We start from the raw sequence: 26715 nt of genomic DNA, 5'->3' as shown, positions 1-26715 counted from the left end.
TGGCACACTAAAGACTATTTTTTAACCCACTTCTTCGATGGGTTTAGGTTTTCACAAAAGACAGGAAATCCATTAATTACAGACTACTGCCGCTCCCCACACCCACTCTGCAAAAAGCCCTGAAGCCAAGAAAACCCTTTAAAAGGGGATGTCTTCCTTGCTGGGAAGTGGTGTTAAAAATGGAGGGAAAGGTATCAATTTATATTTCAATGAGGTTTCTTGCCACAATTCTTTTGCTGACGCTGAAAAGTTATTGTCATCACTTTTTTTCTTCTTCTTTTTTTGGCTGCACCTCAAGGCATGTGGGATAGTAGCTCCCAACCAGGGACCGAACCTGTGTCCCCTGCATTGGAAGCATGGAGCTTTCACCACCGCCGAGCAGGTCCCCCATCACCCTTTTACAGATGAGAAATACTAGGCTTAAAGTTGCCTGAAACCATGTACCCGCAGATCCCCAGAGTGTGCCCACAGCCTAACGCGGTCTTGCCATCTCTCTGCCCTGAAATACTGGCGTTCCTCCTCTCTCTTGGTTTCGCCCGGTCTGCGTGCTTTTCAGGGGTCATGGGGCCACATGTATTATATTATCTGACACCTACGTACCAGGTGTGTAGATTTTTCCTATTCTTGGGTCTCCTTCTCTGCCTGCTTCCTGATCACTTTCACCAAGATGGCTTATTCACACTTCCATTTCAGCCCTTATGAATTAATAACCTATTATCTCCTTGTTCCACCAGCATCTTTCCACCTGTTCCTTTTCTGAGAATTTTGAGGTTTCAGCCCCTTCATCTCCCCAATTGCCAGAATTAAAAGCCTCTGAATTATGCTTATTATCCCTTTTCTGTTTCTGTATTGAATCTCCTATTTACCTGTCAGGCTTCCCTGGTGACTCAGATGGCAAAGAATCTGCCTGCAATGCAGGAGACCCAGGGTTCGATCCCTGGGTCTAGAAGATCCCTTGGCGAATGGAATGGCAACCCACTCCAGTGTTCTGTCCTGAAGAGTCCCAGGGACAGAGGAGCCTGTTGGATACAGTCCATTGGTTCACATAGAGTCAGACACAACTGAAGGGACTAGGCACACAGGCACACACATTTATCTGCCAACTTTCCCCTCCTTTCCGCCCACAAAGCTACTTTTATGTACTAAATATATATTTTATTTTATTTTTTAAGGAAATACTTTTTATTACATTTGTTATTAACACTATAAAATACAATTTTAACAGCCAGGAAATATAATGCCGTTGATTATATGTTATAAATAAATTAATTTGAGTTACTGTATTTTTTCATATGTAGTTCAAAATTATGTATAGATGCAAAAATGTCTATTGCATGATGAAAATCTATGCACTGCCATTTCACTACATTAATTAAAATCATGCCTATAATTTTCCCTAAATTTTCTTTTTTTTAATTAATTAATTTTTATTGCTGGATGGTTGCTTTACAATATTGTATTAGCTGCTGCTGCTGCTAAGTAGCTTCAGTCGTGTCTGACTCTTTGCGACCCCATGGACTGCAGCCTACTAGGCTCCTCCATCCATGGGATTTTCCAGGCAAGAGCACTGGAGTGGGTGCCGTTGGCTTCTCTGGATTAGCTTCTACTGCATGGCAAAATGAATCAGTCATACACACACATTTACATATATCCCCTCCATTTTGGACCCAGAGAACGTCATACAGAGTGAATTAAGTCACAAAGAGAAAAACAAATACCTTGTATTAATGCATATATGTGAAATCTAGAGTAATGGTACAAATGACCTTATGTGCAAAGCAGAAATAGAGACACAGACGTAGAGAACAAGAATGGATACCAAGGGGACCCGGGAAGAGCAGGGTGTCCTGGGAGCCTGGGACTGACACGCATGCACTGTTGATGCTGATAGGCTGGATGGCCACTGGGCGCGTGCTGTATAGCACAGGGACGCTACTTAACCCATCCCCGAAATGGTGAAATTGTCTCGACCTCCATCCTTAAATTCAGTAACAGGAACGCACGATCCTGGATACGTCTCCAAATTGTGCTACGAACTGAAAGAAGACGGAGCTTCCTCATTCACAGTCCCAATTGTATTTCTCTCAATGGACTTCAAGAGCCATCAGCGTGAAACCTAAATCCTTTCAGCAAGCTCCCTTGTTACTTGAACGCAGCCTGACCAGCCTAAATTTCTGTCTCCACATCCCGTTCCAAACCTAGCACGAGATGCTTCGTGAAACTAATTTCCATTCCCTGACAGTGAATCCCTCAGAACGCAGAGTTTGCAAGTGTCTGCTAGAACTGTCTTATATCATTTTCTCCCTGAAAGGCATTTTACTAATTCTTCGGGTGTCTTACTGCTTTGAATATCGTCACTTCCCAATGTCCTTTCCCATTTGTTCCTCTCCTCGTCCTGCCTCAAAGACACTGTGGTGTGTACTAGCACGGCTCTTGGACTCAGAGAGGGACTCAGATCTTGCCTTTCTTCTCTTTATCTGTATGACATTGACCAACTCATTTTTTAACAATTAGTCTAATTTTTCTCAGGTGTAAAATGTGGGATTTAGTAAGTACCTCAGAGCTGTCATGATAGTGAAAAGCATAACCTAGGTAAGATCACCAGCTCATAGTCTGGCATATAGCAGCTGCTTAATAAAGGCTAATTTCCATATTAAGGTAGAGTTAGTCTTCATTACTGTTCTCACTAAAGGCATTTTACATTGTAACTATATTTTAACACATATGTGTGATCCAGTAGGGGCTTCCCAGGGGGCACCAGTGGTAAAGAACACGCTTGCCAATACCCAAGACGTAAGACACCTGGGTTTGACCCTGGGTAGGGAAGAGCCCCTGGAGGAAGGCATGGCAACCCCCTGCAGTATTCTTGCCTGGAGAATCCCATGATCAGAGGAGCCTGGTGGGCTACAGTCCATGGGGTCATGGAGAGTCAGACACAACTGAAGTCACTTAGCATGCATGAGCATGACCCAATATACCTTAAGACTTTTAAAGTTAAAATACTTCTTAGGTATTTTTGCATAAAGAACACTGCCAAGTGTCTCAAGTATTCAGTTGAACATTAATAGCACCTGAGTTTCCACCTAAAGGCAGGAAAAGAACCCTGTGAAGGAATTAGTGGGAACAGAGCCCAGAGCTCACATAGGGGTTGGAGCTTTGCCTGCTCCCAAGAGCCGGACGGCAAAGCTTCAAAGGGCCAGGGCACCAGGTCCACCTTCACATTCCATCCGAAACTAGACGTCCTGCCAGGGGTGGGGACATGGATGGGACAGAAGGGATCAAGGACAGATGCTTCCTAGAAATGTGACCAGGTTGGAGCTCCTGACGCTCCCGGTGACCCTGTCTCGGCCCTCTGCTTACCCCAACCTCCAAGCTCAAACAGCTCAATCTTGTTCCTCACGGCCCTGGACAATCCCTCCCCTCATGGGAGAATTCCTCTCGCCTTCACCACTTCCCACCCACAAGGCGGCCCCGACCTGACTCAGCAAAGAGCTAGAGAGAGACAGCTGGAGGCAGGAACATCCTCAGTCCACAGCAGCCCTTCCCCAAACGAGGCGGAACGGGCCGGAATCTGGGCAAACCCAGTGGACACCAAACCCTGCTTTTTTGCAGAGATTCTTTTTTTTAAAGTTAACTCTCTTAAGAACAATTCAGAATGTTTTTGCCCTTGAGAAACTCTGTGGTCGCTTTCCTGGTTCACCCTGTTTGCAGTGAGCTCGTTTTAGAGAGGCAGTTTCTGAACCTATCCGCTAAAACAGGACCACCATGCTAGCAAGAAGTTGGCAACTTGCTCAATGAAAGTATGAATGGACCAAGGTCTCAAAATAAAAAAAAATTTAAAAAATACCTCCAACTTTAAATAATCTTCCAGACCTCATTTTAATAGAGTCCCTGTCCATTCAGAGACTTTCATAAATAACCCCCCAATTAATGACATGTGTTTGTCGGCAAAACCGCTCACCTGAAATACACAGTGGTTGGTATGCAGTTTATTTATGAGAAAGAAGACTTGACCTAAGGATTAAAAATAGAGGAGCAGTACTCAACTAAATTTGCTAACTGCTCACCCCCAAAGCCTCAGGTATAGTCTATTTTGAGAAGAGTTCAATCTGAGGGGAAGTGCAAGTCTAGCTATGCAAGGAGCTAGCAAATAGTTCTTAAAAATGGAATGGACCCTTCTATCTTGCAATGCCACTGTTGGGAGTATTAGTGCAGAATTATTGCACCTAAATGGGTGGACTCCCTAGTATCAGTTGCATTTTGTGGAATGACATTGAGAGGAGGCCATATAATTACGGCATAAGCAGGCCAATATACTGAGTCTTAAATGGAACCCTGTCATATACCCTGCCATACTGTGACTTCTCAATTATTATCCTTGCACGTAGACCCCTCAACGGTCCCCACAAGGATCTGCTGACCTGTTCCCTGACAACCCCACCGTCGTGTCTGGGCATACCTGTTTTCTTTCAGACCCTCACACATGCCAAAGTCTTTCTCACCCTAGTCCTTGTGTTGCAGGAAGGGGGACCCCCACCAGGGCCTGACAGTGGGCTCCTGTCTAACGCTCAGAAATGAATTTTCCAAGGAAACACACATGCTGACCATGCAAAAGATTTTATTGGAAAGGGGCACCCGGGTGGAGAATGGCAGGGTGAGAGAACCAGGAGAACTGCTCTGCCCTGGGGCTTGCAGGCGGGGGTTTTACGGGAGTGGGGGCAGTTTCCAGTTGTCTTTGGCCAATCGTTCTGCCTCAGTGTCCTTCTTGGCGGCAGGCGCGTTGTTCATCCTTCTCATGGATTCCAGTGAGAAGGACGCTGGAAGGCTGATGACTTCTGTTTGCTGCTTATAAGTCGCGTCAGTCGTGTCCGACTCAGTGTGACCCCACAGACGGCAGCCCACCAGGCTCCCCCGTCCCTGGGATTCTCCAGGCAAGAGCACTGGAGTGGGGTGCCAGTGCCTTCTCCAATGCATGAAGGTGAAAAGTGAAAGTGAAGTCGCTCAGTCGTCTCCGACTCCTAGCGACCCCATGGACTGCAGCCCACCAGGCTCCTCCGTCCATGGGATTCTCCAGGCAAGAGCACTGGAGTGGGGTGCCAGTGCCTTCTCCATCTCATGGATTCCAATGAGAAGGACTCCGGAAGGCTGATGGCTTTTCCCTGTTTGGGCCCCTCCCAAAGTCTGTAGGCTGACTTCTCGGGGCAGGACCGTATCCCTTATCAGCCTTTCCTGTTGCGAGACCTCTCAGGCAAGAGCACCTGGCCGAGGCATGTACTTCCGGGTCGAGAATTCCCCAGTCGCTGGGCAGCCTCTTCCTTATCTCTGTTCTTGAGGCAGCTTTTCACATCCTCAAGTGTTAGCTGTATTGTCATCGAAGCCGCTTCTCTTTCCACCGCCTTGCCCCTCAGCACCTGTTTGATTCTCTGCACGGATCACAACGAGGTCCTGCGGTTGTTGAATGGCTCTTGTTCTCCCACTAACGTGCAAATTCTGTGAGGAGCCGTGTTTATCCTATTTAGTTTCATCCTCAACAGCAGGCATAGGTCCTGGCATGTCGTAGATGATCAATTAATCATGACATGATGCTAAATGAACAGTAAGTGATACACCAGTTCATCTCTACCACACTCCTGTTGCCAAACCAGATATGTTTTGTCTGATGGGCGGCAGGTTAAAATGCTGAGACACAGTTTTACAGCAGAGAGATGATTTATTTGAAAGGCAACCAAGTGAAGAGACATGTCAGATCCATCTCCCAGAAGGCAAGGAGCTTGGGGTGTTTATGGGATAAAAAACTGAAGAGGCAGGGTGGTCTGGGGCTGGGGAGCAGGAGGATCACCGGGAGGGGTGATGGATGAAGGTTCAGTAGTCATCGTCCTCCGTGCAGGTGCGACTAAGCGACAGGCCTCTGCACGTTCAAAACCCGGAGGCGCAGAGCACCAACTGCAAGGGGAACTTCCGGCTCTGTGACGTCGAAGGTCGCTGAGAATGGGCGTTCGCGCATGCCCAGTTGGAGGGTTGCGGGTCCCATCCAGTCTTAACTGCAGTGTTGCGCGGTCTCAGCGCAAAGTAGACACAGCTGACTCCAAGTTCCAGGGACACAACCTGGGCAAACATCTTATTGTTTAGGCCACATGCCACTTGGAGGACATTCAAGTGTTTTGATGACCTTGATTTGTGAAGGCAGGTGAAATGGATTTGAGTAGTAATTACCTATGGTTTCACTCCCACCCTATTTACCCCAAAGTCCAAAGCCCAATTCCAGCCTTGCCCATCCCCACCTCCACCTCTTCCCTTTTCCATAAAATCGTCCCTGAGCTCACGAAGGGCCAGAGATGTGCGTGGCACATAGCGGTTGCTGCATAAATACTGCCCTCAGTATAACCAGGGCAGTTCTTCCAGTGTATTCCTGTAGCTGTGTTTCCCAAGCATCAGTTTTTCTCATACCACTTTCATGATTTTTCCCATATCCACATTGTCCATATACCATCTGTCCTGCTTCTGTTATGTACTTCTTAACACAGCGACTTCCTTCTTAAGCAAACAAATGGTTTTAGTATTTATTTCTTTGGCTGCCCCGGTCTTCGCTGTGGCGCACAGGACCTTCGGCCTTCGTTGGGGCGTGTGGTATCTTATCTTTTAGTTTGGGCACATAGGATCTACTGCTCTGACCAGGGTGGAACGCAGGCCCTCTGCATTGGGAGCACGGAGTCTTAGCCAGTGGACCACTAGGGAAGTTCCTTTAAGCAAATTTATTTTTAAAGGAAAATTTAACATGCTATTCTTTTTTTTTTTTTTAGACAAGATTATTAACTGTTAGAAATATGGCAGTACTGAGATGCATCTTTATCCATAACACAATCAGAAAGACAGAAAGTCTCTGAATGACTTCCTCACTTTATGCTTCATTATTATTTATGGCCACAATTGGGTCCATCAAAAATCACCCCATCTATCATTCAAACCCTTCTGTCATATTGTGTTATCCTAACACTGTTCACTTAGCATTTATTATTCTCTACCTTGATTAGTTAAAATATACTTTTATGCCTATATATCATCTCAGTGTCTTATTTCTCTTTATATCCTTCCTGGTTCTTAGGTTGATACTTATACAGAATATATGCTTAGTACACTCTCAGTTAAGTCCAATAAAAGCTTTGAAATAACTTGATCAAAAGAACCTGTTCCTCCAATGTTCAAAACACTTTTTAAAGTAGATAGGTGAGAGAAGATATTCAGGAGTTCTGGTTCCCTCTGTCCTTCTGATATCCCACAGATATGTATCAATACATCCTCTACCTGATTCAAGCCACCATGGTGGACTATTAAGGACGTCCCTTTGTCTATGTAAACTATATCCAACTAGGAAGAGGGCCCAATACAAGAAATGTATCCTTTTCATGCATGAAATACACTAGAAGCAAACCCTCTAATTTATATGAAACAAAGGCCAAATAAAACCAGGAAAAAAAACTGAATGTGTGATTTATTATATTTAAGATTGGTCTATAAGGTTTAAATATGTCTGTCATAATTAACAATAAATGAATGCAACTTTACAAAATCAGTATTTTAATACAGTACGGGATTAAATGTAGCAACTGTGCATTGGAAGATTGAGATTTCCTCAATGCAAATATGGAATATGCAGCACCATTTAGAAGCTTCCACTAAAAATGCAAGCTGCGGTAATTATTACAAGCTCTACTCAAAACACAGGACTACCTAAATCAAGCATTAGAGGAAAACAGTGGAGTCATTCAGGCGTAAGATGTCAGATTTGGTACAGGATTAAAATACTAGCATTTTTTTTAATGTCCTGGTTTCAAATTAATAAATACAAAAACAATATAAAAATATACACCAGTTGATAAGCCTGCAGCATAGAGGACCAGAAGGCTAGATCTCACTCTCATACGTCTGCAGGTACGTCTTTAGGGTCAGAATTTCTGGGTAGCTGCGGCTGGTCTTGCGGAAGAAGTCCAGGCTGGTGAGATGCTCGATGTCCCGCACCCGCGCTGTGTGCATCTTGAGAAGCTCTTCCACCCATTTCGACTCGTCCTCTGAGCTCTGCCACGGAAAGGAAAGACAATCAGAGTCAGAGTTTTCCAAAGGCGTTTCTCCAAACGCTCCGTTTGTTCTGAGTCCACACACGACCTCTGCGAACTCCTGCACCCAAAGCCAAGGTGTTTTCTTCCTCCTTGGATTCCCCGCAGCTCCCACATCCCTGCCACAACACACCACAAATACCGGCCCTCGGCTGTAAACATTTTCAACGGCAGTTAGCAGGACTGAATAAAAGCGAGGTGTGGTGCAAGAGGACACTTGACTCAATGGGTCCTCAGAACAGAAGTCAAGATAGGGAGAGCGCAAAGCCCTGGAGAAATCAGTCATTTGTCTCTCTCCCCCGAGGTCGAATTGCAGCGAGGAGCAGAGCGCAGGAGGAATGGAGCGCCTCGGCCTCCCCCGGGGAGTGCAGAGCTTGTGCGCAACGCACATGACATGTGTGCACCCCTGGAGCTTCTGAAGAACATGCTAGATTGATGACGTCACCTATTAGACTGCAACGGATTGAGATTGCAATGAGTTTGACTCAACTCATATCAATTGAGCCACCCAGTGAATACACCTGACACTTTGGGGCCCAAGAGGCTGGGGTTGGAAATGCAGTTCCGCTTCCTGCCTGGCAGACCTTGCTCAAGCTCTCTAAACTCCCGGCCTCCTTTTCTTCATTGGTACACAAAAAGAATAACGTTTACTGCAGCTCCCAGGGCAGGAGGAAGGACAGGAAGGAAGAAGGGGGTGAGAGTGAAGAAAACCATCACGGGTGTTCCCAGGATGGGAAGAAAGGAAATCTGTCTTAACTGCTTGTGAAGAATTGCCTCATTGGCCCAAACTCAAGATGAAAGACATTTAAATGTCTCACACTAAATAATTTATTTCACATCTACTGCTGCTGCTAAGTCGCTTCCAGTCGTGTCTGACTCTGTGTGACCCCAGAGACGGCAGCCCGCCAGGCTCCCCCGTCCCTGGGATTCTCCAGGCAAGAACACTGGAGTGGGTTGCCATTTCCTCCTCCAATGCATGAAAGTGAAAAGTGAAAGTGAAGTCGCTCAGTCGTGTCTGACCCTTAGCGACCCCATGGACTGCAGCCCACCAGGCTCCTCCATCTATGGGATTTTCCAGCCAAGAGTTTCCAAGAGTGGAGTGGGGTGCCATTGCCTTCTCCGATTTCACATCTAAGGAGAAATGAAAAAAGTAATGCTGGGACCTCCCTGGTGGTCCAGTGGCTAAGACTCTGCCCTCCCAGAGCAGGGGGCTCAGGTTTGATCCCTGGTCAGGGAACCATATCCCACATGCCACAGCTAAGACCTGGTGCAGCCAAATAAATCAATGATTAATTAGCAAAGAAAGAAGAAAGAAAGAAAAAATAATGCACACAAAGCAGTCTTTACTTTTAAAAAATATTTTTCACTTTTGAGGGAAGTTGAGAGAAAGAATGAGATCTGAGATCCTTGAGAATGTGGGGAAATGTCTACCTTCAGAGAAGAGATGGGGCGGGAGGGTCTTTGCAAATAATCTCATTCCCAAATTGCAACGGCTGCCAAGAGTCTTTCTACAAGTGGAAGGGTAGCTGCATGTCCCAGGATTGAGACAGCTCAGGCACGCCTTCGCCCAAGTCTTCCACCGCAGGCAGTCTCCATGAGCTATACCAAAGCCCGAGAACCTGCACTGGGTCTTCTCGGAAAGCTCCAACCCACACGGGCCTGGACAGGGCACTCTGGCAGCTCACACCAGTGCTAAATACGTCCAGGAGGGTGTTGGTTCAGGAACCTGGTGCCTGGCCATCCCCGGCAAAAGGAAGAAACAGGAAGAAACTGCTTTGGAGGCTGGGGGAAATAAGGATTTTAACCCTCCACGCCTCACCCTCCTCACCTAGGCTGACCAAGATCTCTGCGATTCATAGGAAAGGACAGGCCTAAATATAACTCTGCCCACAACGGTACTGACCAGTCCTCAGTGTGACCATGTAATTAACGAAGTAGGAGGTCTCCAAATGGATCGGGACCCCCTCAGAGTAAGCAGAGTAAGCACGAAGAGATATTTTGGGAGAATTTTCATATTTGACTCATTCATTTGATTTTTCAATGTTTTCAATGTTCAATGTAAGTTTAATGTTTCCTTTGTAAATGCAGTCTTTTGAATGTGTGGACAAGGGGTGAAAAGGTTTTTCCTAATTTAAATAATGGCCAGCTGGGATTATAAGAATTTGGGGAAAAATCTGTCTTCTGCTATTTCTTTCCTAGGGAAGTGATTTGCCAATTTCATCTGAGAGGCATTCTCCTCTGGTTCTCACAGGCTAAAATCCAGCCTCCAATTAGTCAAAATATCGGGCTACGCTACAAGGAAGAAAATGACTTCTGCCCCTTGCTAGCCGGCAACCCACTGAAGTATTTGCTGCAGGAGGCTCTAGTATGAAATGCAAAACTAATAAAAGTCAAATAAAAGTTCAAGTGAACCAAGAGAGGAAAAGAAAAACTTTAAAAATAAATAACTTTACACATTAATGCAAATGAAAGCACAATCCAGGGACTTGCTTCATGTATGTTTTGTTTTTTGTTTTCAATATGGACATTTATTCTTCACCTGCCTTCCGCCCAAACAAGCTCGTGAATTCAAGTCCCAGCAGTTTTAAGGTGGACCTTAAAGTAAGGATGTAATTCAAAACGATCCATGTACCCCCGTGCCCACTGCAGCACTGTTTACCAAGCCCAGCTCAGGAGGACGAGCTAAATGCCCAGCTCAGGAGGACGAGCTAAACGCCCAGCTCAGGAGGACGAGCTAAATGCCCAGCTCAGGAGGACGAGCTAAACGCCCAGCTCAGGAGGACGAGCTAAACGCCCATTAGCAGAGGAATGGGAAAAAGATGTGGTCTGTATATACAACGGGACATAGCTCAGTCAGAAAAAAGAATGAAACTGGGTTATCTGTAGAAATGTGGATGGACCTAGAGTCTGTCACACCGAGTGAAGTCAGAAAGAGAAGAACAAATATTGTCTATTAATGCATATACGTGGAATCTAGAAAAACGGTACAGATGAACCTATTTCCAGGGCAAGAATAGAGATGCAGACATAGAGAACAGACGTGTGGACACGGTCGGGGGCACGAAGGGGAGGATGGGACGAAGTGGCAGGTTGGGATTGACATATATACACTGCTGCTGCTGCTAAGTTGCTTCAGTCGTGTCCGACCCCATAGATGGGCAGCCCACCAGGCTCCCCCGTCCCTGGGATTCTCCAGGCAAGAACACTGGAGTGGGTTGCCATTTCCTTCTCCAATGCATGAAAGTGAAAAGTGAAAGTGAAGTCGCTCAGTTGTGTCCGACTCTTAGTGACCCCACTGACTGCAGCCCACCAGGCTCCTCGGTCCATGGGATTTTCCAGGCAAGAGCACTAGAGTGGTGTGCCATTGCCTTCTCCGATATATATGCTACCATGTGTAAAGTAGGTAGCTAGTGGGGACCTGCTATAAAGCCCAGTGAGCACAGCTCGGTGCTCTGGGATGACCTGGAAGGGTTGGATGGACGGGAGGGGCTATAATACGTATGGTTGGTTAATTTCATTGTACAACAGAAACTAACAGCATTGTAAAGCAATTATACTTCAATTTAACAAAATAAAAGAAAGCACAGACAGCTGTCTATGTGGCAGGGGGTTCTTCAGTAAGAAGCATGCTGGCCATGAGCACTACAAGAAACACCTCTAAGCTCTGGGCAGGGAGGAAGACATGTGGGGACATCAGTGGATGTTGTCAGACATAACATTGGGTGGAATAAAAAACTGCCTTTGAGCTGAGTTCAGAATAATGTTTTCAAGCTCCCCCATCACCAAATTCCCCAAATGACAGGAAAATGTGAAAACCTTTCCCTCAAGAACTTAGGTGTCTCTTACATGGCTTAAGTCCAAAATGTCTTTGTAGTCTCTGCCTTGTCTTAAACATGTATGGCAATTTTGAATTTCACCCCATAAAATATGTGTTTACTTTTTTGAAAAAATGTTACCTCCCCACAACAATATTTCAGTAAAACTGAAGTTCAGATCCAGAGGTATTACACCCCCCCAACCCCGGTACACCATTAGCTACTCCTGTGGGGTGTAGACAATCAGAATTGAGAAGGTCAAGCCAATCAGTTGAGGATAGCTCCTCTCTCGCTTGACACTCCCTTGTTTCTCCACCTCCCATCCAGTTATTTCTAAGATCTTATTGATTCTTGCAATACAATATTGCTGCCTTCCACCTTCCTTTAGAAATTTCTAAGACCACACCCCAGTTCAAGTTCTGTTACCTCAATCTTGGGAATCCCTCCAAAGCCCTTTGAGGACCATGCTTCATCTCCTCCAGTTCTAATTTATCTCCCAAAACAGAGGCCAAAATATTGCTCTTATGTCTAAACATTTTTTGTGGTTATCTTTGTGGCTCAGCTGGTAAAGAATCAGTCTGCAATGCAGGAGACCTGGGTTGGGAAGATCCCCTGGAGAAGGGAAAGGCTACCCACTCCAGTATTCTGGCCTGGAGAATCCCATGGACTACACAGTCCATCTTTCACTTCACTCATGTCAATGCAATAAGCAAAAAATGCTAAGGCTCCAAGCTTACACTATAGAAATCGGATAGATTTGAAAGAGGATGGGCTTTTGAAAACAGAGTCTTGAATCTAAAGTTCTGCTCTTCTACCCACAAGGTTGAAGGCAACCAGATAACCATGCTACATACTTCTTTATGAGCTACAGGTTTCTCAAGACTTACTAAAAGGGGAAGCGGAGGGGGCCATACGCACCCGCCTAATAGGGTCATAAGATGATGAGAGATAATACAGGAGACAAGACTGCACAGTGCTGGATGGTTAACATGGACTCAGTCAACGGTGACGACTGCTACTATGGCTGCTATGACTATTTTTATTTTAATTATTATTATTTTTGGCCACATGAAATGTGGGATCTTAGTTCCCCAACCAGGGATGGAAACTAGGCCCCCTGCTTTGGAAACACAGAGTTTTAACCATTAGACCAGCAGGGAAGGCCTGACGCCTTTTATTTCAAATCTGATTCTACGCAACATTTAAAACCTTATCTCCCACTATGATCTTCATTTCCAATAATCTGGGCAAACTTAATTAGCTTTTTTTTTAAGCCACATTTCAAATTTCTAGTTTTTCCTGCATCCATTGTTTTATGTTTCGGATGGTCATAGCCTCAATCTTCACCTATAATTGAAGCCCTAGCCTCAAAACTGCCTTGTCCACGAAGCTGAAAATCTGTCTTGAAGCTATTCTTAAGGCTCTTTGCCTTTTAGTGAAGCAGTTTCTGTGCTTGTTTCATTTGCTCTCCCCTGGAAGGCTGCCTGGAGGAGTGACTATGTTAAACACAGCATGGTTTCTCCCAGGGTACCTTACATAAATAATTAAGGAATTTAAGCACTGCCTGTTGACTAAAATTTTCTTCTGGAGACTTTAGCTCTGACCCTTCCATAAACAAAAGCACAGAGACTGCTCTAGAATCAACCTGAAGCGCAAGGTTTCCATCGCATTAAAGGGACCTGGAGCGGTCACGCGGTTCGCCCCAAGCGCAGCCTTGGACCACAGCCAGGCGCACACAGCATGGCTCCTGTCTGCCTTCCTGGGCCTTTTTCATCCTGCCGTCTAGCTTTCATGTTGGAATAAGTGAATTGAGTCATCTGTGCTATTTAAGAATGGGGTGACCTGTTACACCTGCCCTTACAACTAGTAGTAAATCAAAGTCTGATGTGTAGAGCACATATTCCTGTGCGTTTGTGTCTATATTTAAAATGGATAACCAACAAATTCCTACTGTGTAGCACAGGGAACTCTGCTCAGTGTTACGTGGCAGCCTAGATGGTAGGGGAATTTGGGTGGAAATGGGGATATATATCCCCAAATGAATCCCTTTGCCGTCATCTGAAACTTTCACATTCGTTAATTAGCTATTGTTGTCGTTTCAGTCACTAAGTTGGGTCTCTCTGCAACCCCATGCACTATAACCTACCAGGATCTCCTGTCCATGGGATTCTCCAGGCAAGAATACTGGAGTGGGTTGCCATTTCCTTCTCCAGAGTGATTGGCTATACTCCAATATAAAAAAAAATTAAAAAGTTTTTATTAATGAAAATTTCAAACATCCACAAAAGTAGAGTGAATGATATAATGAGCTCCTGGCTGCTCTTCCCTCATTTCAATAACTACCAAAGTTGCACTACTTTTCACTGTTTTCAAAATATATTTGTCTTTTGCAAAACTGAAGGCATTTGAACACTTTTGTCATTTGTCAAGAGCATACACTGAAATAGAACTTAATTAAATGCACAATACCCTTACATTGAAAAATAAAATGCCATTAGGACACAGAGTTCCCAAGTGTTTGGCAGTTTTGTTGGGTCCTTTCCAAAAAAGACTCAACTTGTATCCCCATTTGTATAGTCCAAATGTTTTATAATAAGTGTGTTCTAGTTCAAGGGTGGGGATATAATTTAAGACACAAAGATGAATTCTGTCAGCAAATCCCAAAGGACACTGCTTTTTTATAACAGTACATTTTTTTAATTTTCAAAATTGAAATATCAACATCACTAGCAACACCAAATCTACTGTGTAAAGTTCAAATTTTCTTTGCTTGCTTTATTTGTTCTCGAACTGTATCCCATTAAGGGAGTATGGTCAGAGGGCACGTGTGCTCAGTCGCTTCAGCTGTGTCTGACTCTTTGCAACCCTACGGACTCTAGCCCTCCAGGCTCCTCCGTCCATGGGATTCTCCAGGCCGGAATACTGGAGTGGGTTGCCATACCCTTCTCCAGGGGATCTTCCTGACCCAGGGATCAAACGTGCGTCTCTTATGTCTCCTGCATTAGCAGGCGGGTTCTTTACCACTAGCACCACGTGGGAAGCCCTACAGTCAGAATACATATACATAGTTTATTTGAATTCTTTTCTCTGCACAGTTATGTTAGAAACTTGATGCACAGTCATTTGTCTCGTTTTATTTAATATGTATACATATAGCTGATTCACTTCATTGTGTAGTGGAAACCAACACAACATGGTAAAGCACCTATATTCCAAGTACAAAATACTAACAGAAGAAGGTGGGATGATTTGAGAGAATAGCACTGAAACATATACATTACCAAACGTAAAACAGATCGCCAGAGGGAGTGTGATGTGTGACGCAGGGCATCCGGGGCCGGGGCTCCGTGACCACCTGGCGGGGTGAGGTGGGAGGGGGCACCTGTGTGCTTAGGGCCGGCTCACACGGACGCACGGAGGAAACATCACACCACCGTGAAGCAATGATCCTGCAGCTAAAATTAAACAAGTTCCCCTGATGCCTTACAAACAGGGTGAAACTGTGCCCCTCATTTAAGCATGGCTCATCCCTGCTGTCTGTAGTTGTTATTTCATAGCATCCTCCCTTCACTTCCAGAAATGGTCTAGTTTGGATAATAATAATGATAATAATAAGTACCTATGTACTTGCTGAACAACACCTAAAAAAATAAATGAAATTAAACAAGTAAATAAAAAAAATAATAACAATATAGAGATTTTTAAAGCAATGAAAATGGAGCAGGAAATACGCGTGAGAGAAAGGCGCGCGGGCGGAAGCGGAAGCGGAAGCGGAAGCGGCAGCCTCGAGGCCGCCACGTCTGCACTCACGTTGCAGCTCTCGTCGTTGTCGGGCCTGTGGGGCAGCACGAAGGCGGACACGGACAGCGGCCCGTCGCAGCGGTCGGCCGGCTGCGTGAAGTCCAGGCAGCTGGTGAGGATGCTGTAGTAGTGGGTGGGCACGGGGACGGAGCTGCCCTCCACGTACCTGGCACGGGAAGCAAGACGAGTTAGGGCTGACGACAGCGCTTCGTGAGGTGTGGTCAGAGAACGCCGCCCCGCGACAAGGAGAGCCCTCTCAGGGGAGTCGCTCTCTCACGTACAGCGTTAGCCCACTTCTCTGCCTTTGCATATAATGTTTTCAGTGCCCAGTATCTCCTTTCTCTCAACCTGGCAGAGCAGAAAAGATACTCGAGACAAAGGGAAACCGCCTGAACGCAGACTCAGAGGCGGGACACAAGGCCAGGGCAACGAGGAGCAGGGGAAGTCGGGAGAGGCGGTGCGGCCACCGCAGGAGGGGCGGAGGTTCTGAGCGCGAGACTTGCGGAGTTTGGACCGTGACGCTCCGCTGAAAGCTTCGTGCCTGGAAGCACCATTGTGAGGTCCACATTTCAGGAGAACAACTCTCATAGATTTGTATCAAATGGGCCAGAGGCAGAAAACACAGGAGCTCGGAGAAGAATAGCCCTTTCAAGCCACAGTGAGGGCCTGAACTTGGTACAGAGAACTCATTTACTAAAGAAAATTCTAAGGACTGAGTGCTAAGCGTAAATAATCTTTGCCAGTAGAGCACAGCATAGGAAGTGATAATTCCTTACTTAGTTTTCTCTTATCTTCATTTTAATCATTTTCAAAATACTGAAATTACAATTAAGCTGATAGTATAATTTGAGCTTAAAACTATAACAATAACCATCAATAAATGTATGAGTAAGATAAAATTTCTCTTACGGATGACTGGAAGGGCAGTAAGATCTATTTTATTACTTATCTATATGAAAAAAAATTAACATTTTTGTCTAATTAACTATAAATCACAAACCCTCTCATATTTTGTCTTGAGAGGGTTTGTGATTTATAGTTAATTAGACAAAAATGTTAATTTTTTTTCATATAGATAAGTAATAAAATAGATCTTACTGCCTTTCCAGTCACAATTAAACCCTCTCATATTTTGTGTTGGAGAAGGCAATGGCACCCCACTCCAGGACTCTTGCCTGGAAAATCCCATGGACGCAGGAGCCTGGAGGGCTGCAGTCCATGGGGTCGCTGAGGGTCAGACACGACTGAGTGACTTCACTTTCACTTTTCACTTTTCACTTTCATGCACTGGAGAAGGAAATGGCAACCCACCCCAGTGTTCTTGCCTGGACAATCCCAGGGATGGGGGAGCCTGGTGGGCTGCCGTCTATGGGGTCGCACAGAGTCGGACACGACTGAAGTGACTGAGCAGCATATTTTGTGTTACTCTATTTCATGCATATATAAAATTAAGTGATGATCTATTATGAATTTGTTGTATTTATATCTTCTTGCCTTCTCCACCAGACTGTGAGTTCCTCATGAATAGAGTAGGCCTAATTCTTTTATATCCATAATAGCACCAGAGAGAGGGACAGAAATGAGATTTGATCAAAGTTTATATGCAATTTCCTATTGAGATGTACTGACTCAGAAAACCTAAGGAATTTTAAAAGTCCCCTCCCCCCAAATAAGGGAAACAAGGGAAAATTATTTCCACAAGAGTTATTAAAGAATAAATGAAAAAATTTAATCTTTTGATACATATTCTTTGATGGAGCTGAAAAGTGCATTTATTTACTACAAATTCCTGTTGCTTTCAACCCCCAATGCCATGTTTCATAAAAGGTCCAAAAGAACTGAAGAATTCACAAGGAGATTCAAAGAATAACAGGTTTAACAGGCATCAGCTCTTCTCCAGTACATGAATATTTGAAAAATATTCTTGAGTGAGATCTTGGAATTTAAAAGCTTACTGTTTGATTTTGTCTTGTGTGTCGTGTAAGCCATCGTAGTCATAGTCAAAAATTGGTCCACTTATCACATTAACTCCATTTCTTTCTGAAGCATATTTCTTCACCAGAACCCTTTGGAAATAATTCCAGATGCCTGTGCAAAGACAAAATCAGTTCTTTGTGAACAAAACTCCTTGCTTTGGCCGAATTCTCTCTAGGATGTGTTAAATAAGACACGTATCACAAGTTAAGAGACAACAGAGCTGTTGTGATTCTTGAGAACAATCCATCGTAAAGCACTAGCTGTGTGTGTGTCATTTATGAACCAGAAAAGACATGGAGACATTCATTGGTAGAGGAGTTCAACCTAGGTGAACAGTCAGGGAAGGCTTTGCAGAGGAAGTGGTTATTAGGCTGAGATCTGAAGGATAGGGGGGTTTTTTTGAGCAAAGAGATAGAGACAGAACATTCCAGGAAGACAGAATAGCTGTGCAACGGAGGAAGTACAGTGTTTGTGAAAAACTGAAAAAAAGGCCTTAATCTACTTTTTTTTCTTTCACGATGTCATAGGTAGACTAATTCCCAAGTTTATGTCTCTAGCCCTAACCTTTCCATGCAGCTCCAGACATATCCAACCACCCATCTCACTGTGCATTTGAAGACTTCATAATCATATCTAACAAAACATTATTCACACGGAGTTCTGAATTCTCCTTTTCACTCCTGCTCCACCTCTTGCTTCTCCATCACAGTCAGTGGCACTCGCTCTCGGATGTTCAGGTCAAAATCCTAGGACTCACCCTGGACTTGTCTGCTCTGTTCATACACATGTGGCAAAGTCCTGTCAGTGAGACCTCCAAAACACAGCCCAGTCTTCTAAAGCTGACCACTCCTCACCATTCTCACTGCGTCCACACTGATCTAAGCCACCATCTTCTCTGCCATGAGCTACCACAAAAGACTACTTCCTGGGCCCCCTGGGAGAAACCCTTCCTTCCGTGTAGCTCAGGGGTCCCCAACCTCCAGATCTAATGCCTGATGATCTGATGTGGAGCTGATGTCATACCAGAAATAAAGCGCCCAATACATGTAATGCACTTGAATCATCCCCCCAAACCATCCCCTTCCCATCACGGAAAACTGTCTTCCACAAAACTTGTCCCCTGGGGCCTGCGGGCTGTATGCGGCCATTCTCTGGAGCAGCCAGACGGATCCTCTTACACCATGAATCGGAGAGTGACTCACACTCCCCAGCACCCTTTTCTCACACTCCAGATGATTTCTCCTGTAATTAGAATAAACCCCCAGCTCTCCACCGTGGCCCCTGCCTCCCTCTGTGGCTCTCCTCCCCATTCTTCCCCCCAGCTACAGGCTTTCTTCTGCCCCTGCTTGCTGAACATGCTTCGGAGTAAGGCGCCGCACATGCTCCTCCCTCTGTCTGGAAAACTCGCCCTTGGTCTGTGATTCCCGAGTGTCTCCTCCACTCTGCATTTCTCAGTTTCACGGTCATCCTCTAGAGAAGACTTCCCTGTCCAGGCTACCTCCAATTCCACTACAGTCGATCGCGGGGGAAGGACAGGGGTGGAAGGGAGAAGAGAAAAGGCAAGAGAGGACGGGCAACGCAAACCAGAGAAGCTGGCTCCAAAATGTTAGATGTGACTTACTGCACTCGACACTATTGGGTGGTCAAAGGACTCATTCAGGTTTTTCTGTACGATGTGATTGAAAACTCAAACTTTTTGGCCAACCTGATACATGGGGGTTATGAGGTCCAGGCTGTTATCATTTCTTACCTCCTCTAATTAAAAAATACTTGGGCATTTTTCCCATGGGGTTTCAACTGCTGATCATCCTCTATTCTAAATGAGAAGGACAGAGCAGCCACCAGAGCCAAAACACCACGGATAATTATTTGCAATAAAGAAGGGAGGACAGTGGGGGAGAAGTTCAAATGTTAACTTAAGCATAAAAATTGGAGAGGCACAGAGGGAAAGAAATAACAATGGGAACAGTCAAAAGGCCAAACCCGCAGAAATGTGGCCTGTGAAAAGCCATCCCCACTGAAGAACAGCGGGCCCTCTGTGAAGGGCCTCTGGCCACACCAGCCTCAGGGTGGGACCGTGTGTGTTTCCTTTATTGCTGCTTGGTCAAAAAGGCATCAGCAAAGAAGAAAGAAATCCAGGAAACCCAGATTTGTGGAAACTCAATGAAGCTGCATTCCATGTAATATTATGACAAATGGATTTACGTGAGTTTATGAAACATTTCTCCACTGGGCCTGAGAACAAACCAAGAAACCTCCTTTTAAAAGCATACTTTAAATTTTCACTCATATGCAACAGATTCTACCTTTGAATAAGCCTTTATTTACTAACTGAGGACATCAAATAAACATTTTTTTTCTCTAAACCATGCTGGCCATTTCACTGATGTCAAGTTGAGGAGGCTTGGCCCCGTAGATGACACTTCACCATCTCATGTTTCTGTTCTGAAATTTTATTTTAGTCCTCAGAGTCATGTAACACAGCCCAGTGCTCCTTTACTAAGTAAAATTATGTAGAAATGTTTCCCTTTCCCACCCTTCCTAGAAGCATCCAGGTCTGCTTGCTGTAAATGAAATAAAGGGAGGTCAAGTCTACTCCATAATGCCGTCTCTGTCTTTGAAGACATGGATGGATGGATGGATGCATGCATAGTAGATGGAAGGAAGATGGATAAAAATGGATGGTTGGATGGATAAATGGATGGTTGGAAAATGAATGGACGGATGGATGGATGGAAGGAAGATGGATGAATGGATAGATGGATGGGCAAATGAATAAATTCTTTGTTATCAGAAATAGAAAATGGATTATTTTGTTCATTGGACAATTAAGTTACAAATCCATACAAGCCATAGAAGTCATGCAATCAAATCTTAATCATTTTACAAATGAGAGGCTAAATGGCATTTCTATGATCACACAGGCAGTGGTCACATTCCAGGGACCAGAACTCAGTTTGGGAGCCAGAGCTCACCATGCTTATGCCATTCATTTCATCACTATCACTCACAAATATTTATATTGTATAGAAAGAAATTATGAGTGTATATAATTTACACAGCCCTAAAACCAGCTGAATTTATATTCTGATGATTCCAAAGACTCATTAAGTCTTGCTAGGTTTCAGGATCAATATTCAGACTACATCTTCACCATTCCCCTAAAGGAAGGATTGTTAATGGCTTTTACTGTAACATTTGATAAATAAATACAGATGCTATTAAATGTTAGATAGCATCCAAAATACAGAGAAGACTCTCTAAACCACTGATAGCGTGAGCATTGAAATAGGGAGAACAACAGACTAGAAGCACAAACTTGGTTTAGCTTAGCTTCTACCATTCATGACCCGAGTCACTTCTTGTGACTTTAATTTCTTAACTATAAACAAGGGGTAAATAATAATCCACCAAGCTCCCTCACAGATTCATAATTTGGATTAGCAGTAGAGACTTTACATTAAAGGCTGTTGAAAATAATAAAGGCCAAACACATGAAAGTTATTAAAATGAATATAGAGTTAGGAAAGGTAAGTGGTAAATTTAGAAAACATTTCTTCCCACAAATAATAAGCTACTAGGTAAATATTGGACTTACGTTTAAAAGCAGGATACATTGGAACCATATTGGTTACAAGGAATGCATCATATTTAGCTTCTGGGGACGAGCTCAGATCTAAACATTAGGAAAACAAATAGTGTCTATTACACACTAAAATCGACATCAATAAAAAAAAGTAATCTTGTAAAGTGACCCAAACAACATGTGGTGACTAGACCTGCTCTTTCATTTCCACTTACCCCTCTCTGTGCCATCGCCTACTTCTCTTCCCACTCCACCTCTCTTCTTCACTCACTCGTTCTCCTTAAATAAAATTTTCATGTTCTTTTGCTTCCAACCTAATCTTGGGTCTACTAAGTATTATGTAAAAGAGTTCCTTGACTTTACCAGTGTAATTTGGACTTTAAAAAAATGTCATCAAGGTAATGAGAGATAATTAAAGGGCTTCATGTATTAAGAGATCACATCTATAGTATTATTTAAAAGATTAATGTCTTATTAATTTCCTATTTCACTTTTAGATTCTCATTTAATGATGTCAGGAGACACACTGAATGTTCCCTTGCACTTTAGAACTCCCCGGGAATAGGATTTGTGAAAGCTGGTCTCTTTTTCTGGCTGCTTTTGGAAGGCTCCCAGAGAAGTTCATCTCCTCAACCTCTTGAGCACCCCTCTAAAAACCACCGAAATCCTAAATACCAAGTTGCACACGCCAGACTCCGCAAAATAACCCCCCTCTAGAATGGTTAGATCCTGGTCTTCTGTAACTTACAAGGAGGAAAGAGGAATCCATAGGACATCTGTTTGTCATTTTTGTAGGCCAAACAGCTCTGACTGAAACTCGGAGAAACGCGGACGTCGGGCCGGACGCAGTTGGCCAGGTGTGCGGGGATGTCAGAGACGTCAGCCTGAACGGTGAGTCACAGGTCGTCAGCAAAGCCGCGGGGCAGATAGTACCAGACCCACAGGGGCACTGAACCAGACTGCTTGGTTCCAAACAGCCAAAGCCAAAACCCCATTAGCTGTTACTATAGCTCATACTCTGATAGTCCCTCTTTAAAATAAATAAACAAAAAAGAGGACTTCCTTGGCAGTCCAGTGGCTAAGACTCCATACTTCTAACTCAGAGGGTGAGGTTCAATACCTGGTCAGGGAACTAAGATCCCACGTGCCACTTGGCCAAAAAAAGAAAAATATATTTTAAAAAAAAAAAAAAGATCTCACTTTTAAATGCATTAAGCTAGTAATTTTCAAACTCTTTTTTTCTACTAGCAGAACTCTCTTATCAGTCTGAGGTAAAACAACAATACAGAAGGCAGAAATCTCACTGTTGACATAATGAATGAGATTCCACAGAAGACAGCTTAAAAAATAATGTTCTCAGGAATAATATAGACATATCTCCTATTTTAAAAAAATAACTGTTTATGTATTGTATGTGCCCGAGTACAAATTAATAAGAAGCTATGTTGGGGCAGTTGAAGTAGTCCTTTGTATTCAGAAATTAGAAACATATCTCGACTGTAATAAATTTTTCTAATTTCTGATATAAACCGAACTATCTCATCTTTACCAAAACTGAAACCCCAACATAAAACAAACCTTCATTAAAAAAAACAAAACAAGATGTTAGTGGGTCAGGCTGTGATGTGTGGAGCTGTGGGTATATGGGAAATCTCTGTCCTTTCTATTCAATTTTGCTGTGAACCTAAAACTGCTCTAAATAATAAGTCTATTAAAACACACAGCCAAATCTTGATAGCTTCTGAAACTACTGGGGCATGACAAGCACAGTAAAAGAAACTAACAGAATTAGTATGCTATGCTATTTCACATATTACCATGAAGTTATTAGAACATGGCAGAAAGCCTAATTCAAAATATTTTACAATAGACCCAATGTAGGATTTCTTTCATCAGGAAAAATTAAAAGTCTTTTCTAAAACAAAATTCTGTTCCACCAGCCATCATTCTATTAAGGCATGGAGCGTAATGACATGAAGAACATGAAACCCAATGTTCTCAATGACCTGTTTGGAAACAGTGTATGATGTCCAGAGTGGCATTAGAAATATTTCACTATAACCGCTTTCAAAGTCAGTGTGATATAAGATATCATATCTAGTCCGATAGAGCACAGCAGGCCGTCCATAGAGGAGATGTCTCTCTAGGAGAGAAAAAATAATGTCTTAAATACAGATTAAAATGTACATCAAATGTTAAACACTCAAATGAAGAGAGTCAAGTTGTCCAACATTTGCTTGCTTACTATTAATAATGTAGTTCCTTCTCCTTAATTTAATCAGGTTAGTGTTCCTATTACTTTGGTGGTTTATTTGATCACCTACGCATGGGTCAAGGCTTCCAGTCATCAAAACTGTAATTCAAATGCCATATTTATTTTAATAATTATTTTCCAGTTGTAAAGAATTTTAATCCACATGGGAAAGAAAATTGTGAAATGATTCAGCTGAATGGGAAGTCAAGATAGTTGTATTTTTATAGAATTAATTCCTTTGACCCTGAAAGGCTTATCAAATTAACCAACGATTTAATTAAGAGAAAGGCACTCTTTGATCATTATTTGTAAACTGCAACTCAAATATGCATTATTTCAGCATAAAAAGTGAGCAGTAATGAGCGTTTAAAGTAAGTAGCTTTGTGACACATAGGAAAACCCTTTAGGTAAGAACTTAAAGGAACATGTATAGATAAAATAAGTGGCATTCAAGAGGGTCCTTTGAATACAAAAGGAAGGTTGTCAGTTAGCAAAGAACTAAGTTAAGACCCCAGAATGTAGATTCCTTTTACGAAAAATAAAGGTTTGAAACCTTCATCTTCTGAGAAGAAGACAGGGGACATGAGCGGGAAGACCTTCATGCCACACCCACAATAACTGCCTCAAGCTTGATCTGCCCATTTTAGAGAGGCCAAAATCAGAATTGCCATGGACCCTTAGAAATTGGGGTCCTACAGATCAAAATAGTTAGCGACTGAGGCTTCGGCAATTCACAATTCCCTAAGTGATAACCAAAATAAAAAAATTTTGCTATGATTTCTATTAGAGAAAATCATTTCTGGCAGTCACTTATTAAATTATGTATACATGTTGCTTTAATTAAAGTATTACCATTCTATGCAAGTAACAGAGAAAACTCTGTAGATTACTTTGCATGACCCTCCCAAGCAGAACTGCTGATTTGAGGCAAAACAGCCCACACTGTTAACAACACAAGCCTGTTCTGGGTAGTTGGGCTTCGTCAGCACTGCAGTAAATGTAGAAGCCTTGGTTAAGCTGCTGAATTTAGAGACCCACCCCTAAGAATTAGAAAATAATAGGCTAAATATTATATAAATGAAATATATAACAAACACATAAAAAGCCTGCAAATCATAACAGTAGTACTTGGGAGCAGTTATTAACCAGGTCAGACTGTCCTTCAAAACTCAAACCAAACCTTTTCTAGGTTCAAAATTTCCATTAACGTTTTCCTTGATTTCATTTTTGCTGCCTCTGAATTTCCTGGTTTCAGCTGGAAGCAGAAGTATCAAGATTCTTTGAGAAGCTATTCTCTTTTTATCATTCAAGTTTTCATGCTTACCCAACACATTCCTCCAAGCTCAAATGCAAACCTGGTAGATTATGCAGTCTATCCCATTAAGGAGTACAGCAAAACAGCAACTGTGTTCCTTCACGCACCACCCCTCTTTGGAGCAGGCATCGGTCAATAGTCTTGGGCAATCTGTGGACTCCACCAGCTCTGGTTCCTCCTTACTTCTTGTCACCCCTCCATTCCATGAAGGCTGACTGATTTGCAGGACTGCCCGTAATCACTGGCAGCGCCTCTACGCTGTGACACGTCGGACGCCTTTTCTTTGCCCTGGGGATAACTTTTCCACCAATCCTCTCACTTGTCTCCCTTCAAACGTGTTGTCAGTATACCCTCCCTTGTCAAACATGAGTGTCAGGTCTTGGCTTATGGGACAGAGATAAATCATGTGTGCGTGCTAGGTCATTCAGTGTCCAGCTCTGTGTGACCCCATGGACTGCAGCCCGCCAGGCTCCTCTGTCCATGGGATTCTCCAGACAAGGCTGGAAGTCTTGAGGCTTTCAGCCTCCAGGAGCTCACAGTTCCATGGGAGACAGAAACATGGCATGGATAACTGAAAGGCAGCCTGGCACCCACTCTAGCCGAGACACTGACGTGGCCGAACAGGAGCACAGAGAACGGCACCTGCCACAGACGGGGCTGAGGGCGTCAGTGCAGCCCTCCGGACCTTAGGGAGCTAAGACACGGTGAACCCACGTCCCAGTTACGCCTATGTCCTGGCACAGTCGCTCTTCTCACCCTCAAAAGGGGACGACAGATAACATGGTCTCATCGTTCAGCTCCCATGGAAAAGACAAGGGGACGAGAGGGAGAAAGGGGAGCAAAAGGGGACAAGACATCCGAAGAGTCCCTTTCTGCTGAAACGTTTCTCTAGTTAAGCTTCTCCATCTCTACTTATGCTTTTGCTCTATATGTACAGACTCAATTTTCTTCAGAAATGTGGGCTTCCTAGCTCCCAGTATATGCACTACTGGAGTTTTGGGCACACAGAGCACAAAGATATCATTATCTGACTCACTTTTCCTCAGTTGTTAACTGACCATATATGAGATGAAGCAAAAAAGAAAAAAAAAAAAAAAGTAGTAGCTTTGGCAGTCTCCTAAGAGCCCACGAGCTCCCCAATGACTGAAAGAACCTACTTGAGTCTTCCTGAAGCATAAGAGGTGAAATCTTTGCAGTAAGAAACCTTTTAAGCCCAGAATCCAAATTTAGATTTCCCTTTTGGGGTTTATTAGGGCTTCCCTGGTGGTTCAGTGTTAGAGTCTGCCTACAATGCAGGAGACCGGGGTTCGATCCCTGGGTTGTGAAGATCCCCTGGAGGAGGGCATGGCTACCCCCTCCAGCAGTCCTGCCTGGATAATCCCATGGACAGAGGAGCCTGGAGGGCTACAGTCCACGGGGTCGCAAAGAGTCGGACACGACTGAGTGACAGCCTTTTCGGTTTATCAGGGTATCAAAGAATCACAGGTTCTTGGTCACTGCCTGACTCTGCTACTCCATACGACACCTTAGGCAAGTCATTCACGGCATTTCTGTGTAGCAAAAAGTCCCTGTTGGTTGAGCCACAGAAAGGACTTGGAGCTCAGTCTTTGTGCATGTAAGGGCCCCGTCCTGAGACCAGCCACCCTGGAGATGAACTTCTAGTTTCGAAATATGTTCCTCGTGACTTCTTGACACAGATCTAGCATAACTTTTGTCTTTCCAGGCTGGGTTCCTACTCCGTGAGATTCCAGACAGAGCCTCCATGCCACACCCCAGGCCCCTGTTTACAATAGTGTCTGGAATTCTCGGGACATGCCACAGTTCCCCTCCAGATACCACATTTGGCAAGTACTGGG

At 43.9% G+C, this 26715-nt stretch overlaps 1 protein-coding gene across 12 annotated transcripts in view; it reads right to left on the bottom strand.

Moving 5' to 3' along the window:
* Positions 1-7472: 7472 nt before the first annotated feature.
* ENPP2 (ectonucleotide pyrophosphatase/phosphodiesterase 2) overlaps positions 7473-26715 on the bottom strand; it is a 135439-nt gene continuing 116196 nt past the window's right edge. For 8 of the 12 annotated variants that reach the window (XM_025264960.3, XM_044928496.2, XM_025264963.3 and 5 more), the window contains 7 exons: positions 24725-24799; positions 23297-23433; positions 22039-22174; positions 21303-21380; positions 17683-17815; positions 15737-15893; positions 7473-8073 (listed from right to left, as the gene is read on the bottom strand). In XM_025264960.3, coding sequence (XP_025120745.3) covers positions 7903-8073; positions 15737-15893; positions 17683-17815; positions 21303-21380; positions 22039-22174; positions 23297-23433; positions 24725-24799 — 887 coding nt within the window. In that variant the 3' untranslated portion in view covers positions 7473-7902. The remainder of the gene's footprint in view (positions 8074-15736; positions 15894-17682; positions 17816-21302; positions 21381-22038; positions 22175-23296; positions 23434-24724; positions 24800-26715) is intronic. The other 4 variants (XM_045162765.1, XM_045162767.1, XM_006074702.4 and 1 more) reach the window with 1 other exon arrangement.

This window comes from Bubalus bubalis, chromosome 15 (assembly GCF_019923935.1).
Source record: "Bubalus bubalis isolate 160015118507 breed Murrah chromosome 15, NDDB_SH_1, whole genome shotgun sequence".
In the NCBI taxonomy this organism is placed as follows: domain Eukaryota; kingdom Metazoa; phylum Chordata; class Mammalia; order Artiodactyla; family Bovidae; genus Bubalus; species Bubalus bubalis.
The sequence above is the reverse complement of the archived record's forward strand: the minus strand, read 5'-3'. Positions and strand labels throughout refer to the sequence as shown.